The sequence below is a fragment of the Crocodylus siamensis genome, chromosome 6 (assembly GCF_052110815.1).
Source record: "Crocodylus siamensis isolate JL-2025a chromosome 6, ASM5211081v1, whole genome shotgun sequence".
NCBI classification, from domain to species: domain Eukaryota; kingdom Metazoa; phylum Chordata; order Crocodylia; family Crocodylidae; genus Crocodylus; species Crocodylus siamensis.
The window spans coordinates 73,222,393-73,234,642 of record NC_143400.1 but is presented as its reverse complement, the minus strand read 5'-3'; the positions used below and the strand labels follow the sequence as shown (position 1 = coordinate 73,234,642).

Below are 12,250 nucleotides of genomic sequence, written 5' to 3'. Positions count from 1 at the left end.
GAAGTGCTGCCGGCTAAAATAGGGGGCTTGACTGAATCACCCAGGAAGACCCTTTTAGGTTGTATTCCTATGACTGGATCTATGATTGTCGCTTTGTATGCAAACAAGTTGCCTCCATATTCACTTGATGTCTATAGGTATTCAACAAGTACTATAGCTGCTTTGGAATCGATGGATGATGACAAAATTGACCTTGACCTCATAGCTGCACTCATCAGACACATTGCCTTAGAAGAAGAGGTGAGTTTCTGTCTAGCATAACTTTTTTTTTTTTCCCTAGTTAAACCATTTTTAACCCATTCAGTTTAACATTTTTTTTAAAGTGGTACTCTGCCTTGTTAGGCAGAGGGCAGTGTAGGGTACCACCTTATAGACCAACTAGAGAGGGACATGAGCTTTCATAAGGTACAGCCTCCTTTGTCAAATGACATGCTATGCCATGCATCTGGTGAAGTAGGTTGCAGCCTACAAAAGCTCAGGTATTGGTGAGGAGAATGACACAAGGCATGGAGGCACCTTTTATAGATTGCCTTCTGCCTAGCTTTAAAAAAAATAAATTATATAACAGAGTTAAAATTGTTACACAGTTTGTTACGCTGATACCAAAAGTAACTTAACATTCATATAAGCCTTCTCCTCTTTCTCATCAGCAAACTATATTTTCCCATCCAGAAGCCACTTTCTGATGGAAAAGGAGCATGTACTTAGGTTTTATATGCTGATATATAAGACTTGCCTTCTTTAGAAAATCCAATGCTCAGGCAAAATATTGAGCAAAGAGCACACAAATCTGTCATAGCATTGTTACTGTTACAGCAGTAATATTAGAATGTGGCACCATACTTTAGGAAATTACTACAGTGGTCATCAGGGGGGTCACAGCAGATAGAAATTATGTTGGATTCTATAACTGCACTGTAGTTAAGTTTTTGGGGGTTTTTTTTGCTTGTTTGTGTTGTTTTTTTCCCCCAAAGTCACCTACAAGATTTAGATGCATCATTCCTATTCAAGTCCCCGAATAATGAATGTACAACTTAATTAACTCAATGTGATTTAAGCAATTGCTTAAATTTAATGCCTGCGTAATGTTTTCTTAGATGAAGCCTATTGAAATGAATGAGAAAACTGCAGTGAAATCCTGCTAGTAGCTTTGAAAAATCTCACTCTAAATACATTTATCAGTTGTTTTGTAGTATATACTGAACAACTGAAATGCAGCATATATCCTTACCTAGGCAGGAACCATTGTGTAGTGAGTAAACTGTAGGGCGAGATATTTGAAAAACCTTAATTCCCAGAGTTATTGATAAATGACTGCTAAAATATCGAGGGAAGGCAATATAGAAATCTAAATGAAAATGTTAGTAGGTAGTTTTGAATTCATTTTTTGACTTAATAGGTGCGCTGACAGCTACCTTATTTACCTTTATACTTTCTAGAAATTTCATATAAAATGAATCTCTAGTGCTTTGCCATCTTCTTAAGTGGACAAGTGGCTAGGAAAAAATGCTTGAATGGGCGAAGAGATGTTTTATTTCCTTGTCGTAATTGTATTGGGCTGTGGGCTTTAAATTATTTCTTTCAGATAAGTAAACAAATTCATTTTCAATACAGTGGGCCCTGTTTGTTGCTTTAAAAAAAGTAACTTCATGGGGTCATATTAGTTCAGATATTAAATAAACACAAACATTGAGGAAATGTCTCTGCCTTCTTAAGGTTGTTTACTTGCTTGTGAGATATCAAAGCTTTGCATTACTGTTGAATACAACATTTGTATTTTTATTTTTAGTTAGTCCTGTGCTTATCCCATAGATGTGTCTAATTTAATTATACATCTATACATTCCATTGTCTTGTGTGCTTACAAAATAATGGACCTAAAAACTTAACTACTGCTCACCTCTGCAGCATCATGTTTTTGCTAGATGGCCCTATAGTCTGATCCAGTATGGTAATTCTTGTTTTCTCTTTATAAATTTACTTAGAATTTTAGTTCCATTCCTTTGTTTTTATTAGAGAAAGTAGGCTATGGAATGTATAGGCATACACCAGTGATAAGTCATGAAACCCTAATAAAAGACCACTTCCACTATAACTAAACATACTTTGTCAGAACGGTTCTGCACTTGAGACAGATTTCAAACATGGAAACTGAAGTTAATTCTAGAAAGAGTAATGGAATAACTCAGTCCTCATCCAGCACATCTGTTGTTTGCCTTCCCCAAAGGGCAATTGAATATTAAACCATACACTTTCAAAATCACATATCCTATGCTGCAAAATTATTAGAAAACTAAGTGAGGAGAAATTATGTGCTTTTTCAGCCAATTGTGTGTCTTTTATTTAATTGCACTGCTAATTTCTCAGAATGTTGAAGAACTGGAATGTCCTTTTTATAATTTTACAAGGGAATGTGTTAATTTTAACTTGAAGTATTGAGAGAACTTAAGAAAAGTTATGTAACCATCTCTTTGTAACATCAAGCTTATACAGTTTTGTGGCATGTTTTGTTCAGTGATGTCTCAAATGTCAGCTATTCATAATACCCAACTTCGTCTAAACATTCGAACAAATGCTTTTATAACTTTAGCCATAATCCAATTTTTCCCCCATTTTTTATATGTAGGATGGTGCAATATTGGTGTTTCTCCCAGGCTGGGACAACATTAGCACTTTACATGATCTCTTGATGTCACAAGTCATGTTTAAATCGGGTAAAAATATATTTTGTTTTCTTATATAGATTCTAAGAGTCCTTCCCTCCCCTTCCCTCCCAGTGAGAATTTCTTCAGTATTTTCTTGTGGTTCCTCAGATCCCTACACACTTGGCAATGTGGTTTTGTTTTTTTCAGTCTCTTCCTCTTTCTCATTCTTTATAACGTGAATTATTTTTGCATTAGTAGTGTCTTTCATCCGAGAGTGTTGGCAATGCCATTGACTGCCCATATTTTAGCTTTTGTCTCCATATTGATGAGTCTCAGACTTGCATTTCCTCTGTCTTGTCTCATGTCAGAACTTTCCTGCCTTGTCTTTCTCTATAGAGAATTGAGCTTATCTTTCTTCATTCCTCTTTGCTGATTCAGTCTTGCTGTTTGAAAGACTTCGTAAAAGTCTTTTTATAGAGATTAGCACAAAATTTCTTGGAATAATGATGGCTCATATCTTCTGGGTAGAGAACTATTTGCTCTATCCTCTTGATGCATACGAGGCCCCATCTACACATTACATTTAGGGTGTGATTAACCAGTTAATTATGCCTTAAGTTGTCATCCAGTTGCACGTTCAATCAATCAGTGACATGATAAAAAGGAGTAAGCTACAAAGATATTTCACAAAACATGCAATAGGTTTTTAACTGCTTCCTATAATGCCATTACTTGAATGTGTCTTGTCAGTTCATGAGAGCTCCCAGCTGGGGGAGTCCATGTGCATGCCCAACTCTGGGAGTTTCCAGCCCTGGAGGGCTGCCACACCTGAAGTTGGGAAACCAGCTGTGAGAGTACATGTGGTGCTCCTGGGGCTGGGAGATCACAGTAGCTGTGGCATTAGCATTAAGGTATGATGGGATTTCATTTGTGATCCCACAGTCATACCATCTGCCTTGTATGTGTGGATTATGTGAATTGTGCAAGTACAAGCATCATGGGATCTAATGCATATGTAGAGGGACTCTCAGTTGGAGAAATGCAAAAAAATGGTCCATGAGCTTGTAATGCTTCTTCTGATCATTTCTATGAATGAAGTGCAAACTGTGGAATGTCAGCAGGGATCTGTGCCCAGCACGGAGTCGCCCAGAATCCAATCTGTTTGCTTTGGCCAGTCAGATAAGTTTGAGCCCAACCAATCAGGCTTCCCGTGGCAGCCTTGCTCTCCCCTCTCCCTGTGTCAGTCCTCTCACAACCATAGCTAAATTAAAGCTTTGATACCCAGGATCTACCTGCAGATCACCTGCACCTGTGGAAGAGTGAGGCTGACAAGGGAACTCTGCCTTGGGTCCACACTGCAAGTCTGCAGCCCTTGGGTGCTCTAAGTGCAGCATCCTCCCCATCCCCACTCCCAGAGCATGTGTATAAATGCCTCTAGTTCTTCCAAGTTGCATGGCTGCTTCTCTGCCAGTAGATGGCCAACCACAGCTAACCAGCTTGGTTATGGAAAAAGGCCATGATAACCTTACAGCCACATACCACGCTGTCCTGGAAAAATGTGGTAACACATTTTATCTTGCATACTTTGGCAGGACTTGAAGCAGGATAGTGGTCTTGTATGTCTGTAGTCATGGGTGGGGAAACACTTTTTCTCCTGGGACATCTATTTACAGCCCTGGTAGTAGTAAATAATAGATGTACACACATTCTTTTTCTGTTCAGTTTGTTCATTTCTGCTGTGTAAGAATTGTATTTTTCATTCTGTGTTATAATGCATACTGTTCTAATTTGCAGATAGGTTTGTTATCATACCTCTCCACTCTTTGATGCCTACTGTTAATCAGACGCAGGTAAATGGGGTTTTTTAATAAGAAAATGTTGTGAATGTTGGACCATAAAAAGCATCAGAAAACATACAAAATTTCTTAAGTACATCATACAGAAGGCATAGCGAGTGAATAGTTTATTTTAAATTTTAAAACTTGACTCGTAATGACTTTATTTCAGTGCTTATATATTCCGATACCTTTGCTGTGATTACTGTGCAACCGTGGTGCTGTTAATGGCAATACTATTTGTGTGAGTGACTATCTCCCATTGTAGAAAGCTTTTTTTGTTGTAACCTAATTATGGTTAACTGTATACAAGATATTATTTATTTAGTATTCCTAAAAATATTTACAACTAGTTTGTTTTGCAGAAAGTTTCACCTCAACTAAATAGTATGAAAGTGTTCGAGGGCAAGTGTGTACTAGAGGTTTGTGAAATGGGCAGTATTCAATTCAGATTTGGCCCGATTCAGGGGACAGTGATTTGATTCGCTGGATCACTCCCAATTTTTTTGAGATTTGGCCGAATCTCAATCTGAAATAGGATCATTATTCCATAGACACAGCTTTATATGGTTTTTATTCTACGTACCTCAAGGTACCTGCATGCTCGGTGGTGTACCCTCCCCCCACATCTCCCTGGCTTGGCAATCAGCTTCAGGAGGATCCCAGGTGCCCCCCCAGACCCAGGAGGCACCAGGCGCTGAACCGGGGGTGGGAGGGGGTCCCCTGCGCAGAAGTATCGGAAGTACTTCTGGTCCACTGCCGGGTCTGCTGCCAAGCGCGCAGGGACACCCCCCTGGCTCTGCTGTTGGATGCTCCATCCGCCCCACCACCTTGGCATTCACAACCCACACCCGGTACCTCGAGGTACATAGAAAAAGCATAAGGGTGTGTCTACGGCTGAATTGTTGAATCTCTCTGAATTGAATGGGAAGCTTCCAATTCGATTTGCAGAGATTAACGAGTCTCCTGATTGGATTTGGAATTTCAGCCACTGAATTGGGCCGAATCTCCTCCAAATTGAATCGATGACCAAAGCTTCGCACAGCCCTAATGTACACATTTGTTCAGATCTGGAAAACAACTGATTGACTATCCTTTGTTATTGGCAAATGCTTGAATAGGAATTAACAGACTGTGTATTTACAGGTTTTTAAAAAGACCCCTGCTGGAGTACGGAAAATTGTTATTGCAACCAACATAGCAGAGACCAGGTAAAATATTACATGTACCGTGGGTGACTTCAATATAACGCAAGCAGCATAAATCCTGAGTTATAAAATTAGAAGTATAAATCTGTTAAGTAATATGGGAAATGTATTTTGCTATTTTTTACTATTGGCTTATAATGCTAAAAATACATTTCTCTTCATAAATGTTCTTGGGTTCAATCAATCAGAGTATGGAATTGTCATGTTTCAAATCTGTTGCGTTTTAAAGCATCTGAGCTGCTTGCTTTTCTGGCAAGCTTTTTTTTTTTTTTTTCTTCAACCCCTCTTTTATTACTGCAAGGCTGAGGAAAGTGGCTCAGACTTTTCCTTAAACAGTTATGTTGATAAATAATTTAACATTCCACCCCAGGGTTTTTATTTGCCGTTTGTGATTCATGGAGAAACAATTGACTAAGATGTAGACTGAACTGGAAGAGCTGATGGTTAAAGTATGCTTTTACTTGTGCAAATATTATTGACCAACTTTTTGTGTAAATTATTCTTGTTCATGATAATCCCTTGTTGCAATGTTTGAACTTTCTAAAGTTCTGTCCATAATTTTAAAAAGTTCCTTAAAACTAGTAAGTAGATTTTCCTGTTGTATAATGAGGAAGGTAACTTGTGCCAGGTTATTCTGGCTCTGATTCCTGCTAGAGCACTGAGTTATCCTTAAAAGGTTTGTGTAAGCATCAGGATGAATTTAGAGCAAAGTTTTGAAAACATCTTATCACAGCTTAGTTATGAACAACAATCATGCTGCATTTTCTGTCCAACCCCCCTCCCCCCCCCCCCAAATTAAAGTGACAAGCTTCCCACACTACCAGGTGATTTTTACGTTGGTTGTTGGTTTTTTTTTGTTGGCAATGTTAAATCTATTAGTGCTTGATACAATACTTGATTTATAGGCACTGTTTGCTGGAGAACTGCTACAGTAGAGCAAGAGCTGCCTTTCTTATAGTTTAAAATAGTACAAAATGAAGGTTTTTTTAAAATGTGTGCAGAATTGCTGCTCAATTCTCTTTATATGTAGCAAGTACACATCTTTTGTTTTATAGATAGACCACTTAAAATAGCACTAATAACCTTAATAATTGTATGCGGTCCTTGAAACTAGGATACTTGTAATTAATTTCTTTATGTAGAGATGAAGTATTAGTTGGTCTCTGTAGATAGGTACTTCTGTTTATATGTCAAAGCTGTGACAAATGAAAACTCCTTTTATTTTTGACAGCATTACCATAGATGATGTTGTGTTTGTTATTGATGGAGGAAAAATAAAAGAAACTCATTTTGACACGCAGAACAACATTAGCACCCTGGCAGCTGAGTGGGTTAGTGATGCTAATGCCAAGCAAAGGAAAGGTCGAGCAGGAAGGTAAGACATGGCTAATAGAAAAATTCTCATTTTAGTAATCTCTAAAAGGAATCTAGTGGTGTGCTTTGCATTCAAGTTGAGAACCTTGATGTTCAGTCAGGGTAATCTCACATTCTGAAGCATGACTTGGCATAACTGTCTCTGTTTTACTGAAAGAATGACTGTGCTAAGTTCTAGGAACCTGATTTACTTTTGACAGCCTCTGAAGATGGTTTTTCCTATACAGTAAAATACAAATTAATTATGCATTCTCTTGCATCCACTTGTTTTAGTAGGGTTTTTTTCATATTAACATCTCATTAAATGAGGATGAACTGTGGAACCAAATATTTCTTAAAAGCAATGTAATTTGCAGTATATCATTGTAGCCCACAGATCTGGTCTGTGTTCCCTGTATTGTCACTGCTTCTTCATTAATCTTATTACCATTGTGGGATATTTTCAGAGCTGAAATCTGAAATTTTGAAACTTGCTTTTACCTATCTAAATAGCCCTTAATTATAGGTCCTTGAAATGTTTTAGACACTATTTCCAACTAGGTTAACAAGTTGGAGAAAAAAACATTCATACAGATCAAATATGTTACAGAGTCCAGCGTGGTCACTGTTTCCATCTATACAATGGTCTACGTGCCAGTCTTCTAGATGATTATCAGTTACCAGAAATCCTGAGGACGCCTTTGGAAGAACTCTGTCTACAAATCAAGGTGAGTATCTGTTAGAGGGGTGAGTTGTTGTGAATGGCACTATGTATTAGAATTTTTTCTGAATGCAGCAAAGTTAAAGAATTTGCCACTTATATACTAAAGAAGTGAAATAACTCTGAGCCTGAGGTTGTCCTTTGCCTCGTATACCAGAGTCCAGCTGATTTGAAAAAGCTGTTTCAATTGTTTCTTTGAGGTATGATAGAGGGTAAATACCAGAAAAATTTGTTCCCAAATTGTTGGTTAAAAATCAATAAAGACCAGACTCTGAAGTACATCAGTCAGAGAACTCCATCTCCCCTGCCCCCCAACTTTTTTTTCTTTTAATACTTATTAGAATTAAGGACCTCTAATCATGCAGGTAAAGGCACGAGGGGGATCTAAAGTGCAATCCACACAATTGTACTTCCTACCATGCCATATATGCCTGGCAGGAGGTGTGATTGTGAGATCTCACATTAGATCCTCTTGTGCCTTATTGCTGGTGCATGCAGTTGTTGAGACGTCACAGCAAGGTGCTGCCATGACCCAGTCTTTGCAGCTGCTATGCGCTGCCCTCAGCTGTGTAATGCCCAGTCCCTGGTAAACCACTGTGGTGCAACTCCAGTGAACTGACAGGTCTCCCAACTACTGGGCCAGACCCTGCTACATGTGCAAATTTAAATTTGGATAGCAACTAGCTATACATTTATTGCTGGAAAATGTGTAACTGTAGTTAGTTGGACTCTTTTATGGCACCATACTTAATTTGTGCCTGTAGCTAATTTAAATTAATTGCATGATTAATGTGGTAATTGTGTGATTTACATATAGCATATTGTGGTGGAGGGAAGGGCCTTACAGAACAAAACTGATGCAACACACTGAAAAGGACTATAGGCTGCAGGATTTGCTGGCTTAGCCCCTTCTGTCATTACTGTTAATGTGTTTTTTCTCTTACATCTCCTTACTTGGCAGTTTGCAGTGAAATGTAAGTGACAATGGACAGTTCATAGATCTTAAACAAAAGCTGTTCAGTTCATAACTTAACAATCAACACAAGTTCCAGACATGCAACTTGGATGAGGAATGGATCCCTAAATATAAATAACATTGCTAGTGCCTGTTTTAGTATAACTTAATGATTTTTCTGTGGGGAAGGGGGAATAAATCTGAGTATATTCCTAGTGAAATTGAAACTTACAAGTTCTTACTTATTTGCGGTTTTGTAATTAGTGAGTGGCACGTTAGTGGTCTGCAGATGTTCGCAGTAACATACAAATATTTACTTTTAGAATCATATTTCTTGAACCTTGCATTTTTTTTTTCCAGATTCTAAAGCTTGGGGGAATTGCTCATTTTCTAAGCAAACTAATGGATCCACCATCTCATGATGCTGTAATGTTGTCCATAAACCACCTAATGGAACTGGTAAGCATCTTCTGTTAGAGAACAAAATGATTCACTTGATCAATATAGAGTCATTTTACTAAGTTACCTTAAAATAATTCACGTCTGGATTCTTGAATTAGCTCAGATTCTTTTGGCTCTCCATATATCCAAACTATATTTCACAGCAGTGATGCTCCATCTTCTGGCCCCACAGGCTGGATTAGTGGCACAAGGTTAGTCTGCAGGCCAGTTTGGGCCCCATGTACTGGGATCGGGTCCTCGGTCCTCTGCCACCTCAGCTCAGCTTGTATGCTGAGATTAGACCCCACGGCCTCATACCCCTGGCTTTGTTTGCGATCATGCCCTGTGCCATGTATGCTGTCACTGGCTGGCCCGGCACACCCTGACTGGGTCCCCTGCCACCTGAGCCTGACCTTATGCTGAGAATGAGCCTCATTCTACCCTGTGCACCTCATCTAGCAGGAAGGGCCCTGGGCCTGGAAATTTGGCAGCAGGAAAGCAGCAATTAAACCTGCCATTGCTTGCCTGCCACCAAACTTTTGGACCCAGGAGAGCCCTGTGGGCTAAAATTATATGTGGCTCTGTAAGCTGGATCTGGTTCTTGGGCTGGGGGTTGAGCACCCTGCTTAACAGCATTGGAATCACTATAGTCTGCCTTTTGACTTTGGGTGTGAAACTGATACAGACCTGTGTCCTGGCTTGTAAGATTCTGAAATTTTGTATTGTTTATAAACCTTGTGTATGTTTGGTTTACAGTATGGAAATAGAATATGCTGGTAGCAAAGGGCAGGGTAAACAATTCTGAAATGGAGGGAAAGGACTTGGGGCTTGAAAACTGGGAATGTAACTAATTGAGAGAACAGGACATGGAAAAGTACCATAATCTATTTTAAAATTTTGTTCTGGACTCTTTCCATCTAGTATGGTATGGTAATACTAATTGATATGAGTGCTTTGTCTAACAATCTTTTAGCAATTGCAGTAAATCTTAAATTCTAATTAAAAGAATAATTTGCTCTTTAATAAAGGTATAGATATTCTAGCTTTCAATGAATAGCATAACAAGTGAATTCAGTAAAGAAATTCAAGTTTGCTGCCACCTTAGCTGTCATGCTTTCCTTCCTCTGCCAAGCACATAATCTGCTTCCAAAAAATGTCTTCCTCACGTTTGAACAGTGTGCATTTGTTTTTCTTAACAGAATGCTTTGGATAGACGAGAGGAACTGACTCCACTAGGTGTCCACTTGGCACGATTGCCAGTTGAGCCGCATATTGGAAAAATGATTCTCTTTGGAGCTTTATTCTGTTGCTTGGATCCAGTGCTCACAATTGCAGCCAGTCTCAGCTTCAAGGATCCCTTTGTCATTCCGCTGGTAAACTATCTAAGATGATATTGCAGATGAAACTAAGACGTTGTTTATTTTAAAACTTTTAAAATAAGGTTTGGTAAGAGTTGATCTCAATTTAATTTTAAATTTGTAACACTGTTTCTGCCAGTCTCTCACTATGGTGTTGTCATTGTCATCCTGAATATTGAAGTAGCTCACTAAAGCTATTTTTATTTAAATAAAAACAGTTGGGAGAACAATAGGTTTCCAGAGTTGGGAATGTTTGGCATGTTTTAATTTTTTGTTGTGTTTTTCCCTTTAGGGCAAAGAGAAAGTAGCAGATGCAAGGAGAAAGGAACTCTCAAAGAACAGTAAAAGTGACCACCTAACGATTGTGAATGCTTTCACAGTAGGTACATTAGTATTAATATTCCATTAGTCTTTGCAGTTGTGTGTGTTCAATTTAATTGAAGAAGCTTTTAAATATGTGATTCCTAATCAAAGCTGATTTCTGTACACTTTTATAAAGCATTTGTGCTCGACCTTTGCTGTGATATAATGCCTTGCTAGTGTTACAGAACTTTGTCTCTGGATTAATAGTAGCCTCATTTCCTGCCCATTGCTTTAAGGGGAAAAGAAGAATGGGTAAATTCATAGTTAAGTTGCAGATGCCTAAATATTAGGGCCATGTGAAACGGCTTGTGGGACTGTGTGTCTTGGGGCAGAGGGGGGTGAAAACTGCAGGCCTGCTAGGCCCTGTTGCAGCCACAAAGCCTGCCATAGTACCTCACAGTTGTTTAATGAACTTGTTCTCACAACACTTCTGTTAACTGGGAAGTGTAATTACTCCATTTTACAGGTGATTAGTTGAGGCTAGGGGACCTGACCAAGCTTGCTCTGGAAGAACTGTTTCAAAGCCATATCTCCTAAGACCTAGGCTGCAGCCACTCATCAATTCATAGATTGTAAGGCCAGAAGGGACCTTGGAAGATCATCATGTCCAGTCCTCTGCACCAAGCAGGAAAGATAACTGGGGGCCAGGTGACCCCAGGAAGGTGACTGTCTAGTCTCCTCCTGAAGACTTCCAGGGAAGGTCGTTGCACCACCTCCGGAGGGAACTTATTCCACAATCTAGACACCCTAGTTGTGAAGTTTTTCCTAATGTTAAGCCTGAAATGATCTTCCAGGAGTTTGTGGCCATTACTTCTAGTTTCCCACTCAGGTGCCTTGGTGAACAGTTGTTCACTGAGCCCTAGATGTACGCTTCTGATGTAGCGGTAAGCTGCTACCATGTCCCCTCTCAGCCTTCTCTTTTTCAGGTCCCTCAGCCTTTCCTCATATGGCTTGCCGTGCAAGTCTCTGATCAGATGGGTGGCTCTTCTCTGGACTCTCTCAAGCTTTACCATGTCTTTGTTAAAGTGTGGAGCCCAGAACTAGACGTGGTACTCCAGCTGCGGTCTCACCAATGCAAAGTAGAGCAGGCAAATCACTTCTTTGCAATAGTTTTGCTGGAGCTGCATCAATTGATGCATGCCCAGGTATTGTTGGCCTTGCTGGCTACCGCATCACACTACCAGCTTATGTTCATACTGGGGTCAATGATTACCCGTAGGTCTGTGATGGGAAGTGTTGGGGGATTTTCAGTCCTGCTGCCTGATGAGAGACAGCAGTTCCACAAGCACCCATGTTATGAGGCTTGCCTATCAACAGCTAAGGTTGCAGGGCCCCAGAACCACCTTGCACCTATCTCATTAACAGCTGGCAG

General features: G+C 39.5%; 1 protein-coding gene across 1 annotated transcript in view; it reads left to right on the top strand.

The window, feature by feature from the left end:
- Window positions 1–12,250, top strand: part of DHX36 (DEAH-box helicase 36) — a 39,357-nt gene that overhangs the window by 14,376 nt on the left and 12,731 nt on the right. Inside the window, exons 11-19 of the mRNA XM_090055899.1 lie at window positions 138–240; window positions 2,626–2,713; window positions 4,439–4,494; window positions 5,626–5,690; window positions 6,919–7,062; window positions 7,651–7,768; window positions 9,077–9,175; window positions 10,357–10,530; window positions 10,808–10,894. Coding sequence (XP_089912025.1) covers window positions 138–240; window positions 2,626–2,713; window positions 4,439–4,494; window positions 5,626–5,690; window positions 6,919–7,062; window positions 7,651–7,768; window positions 9,077–9,175; window positions 10,357–10,530; window positions 10,808–10,894 — 934 coding nt within the window. The remainder of the gene's footprint in view (window positions 1–137; window positions 241–2,625; window positions 2,714–4,438; window positions 4,495–5,625; window positions 5,691–6,918; window positions 7,063–7,650; window positions 7,769–9,076; window positions 9,176–10,356; window positions 10,531–10,807; window positions 10,895–12,250) is intronic.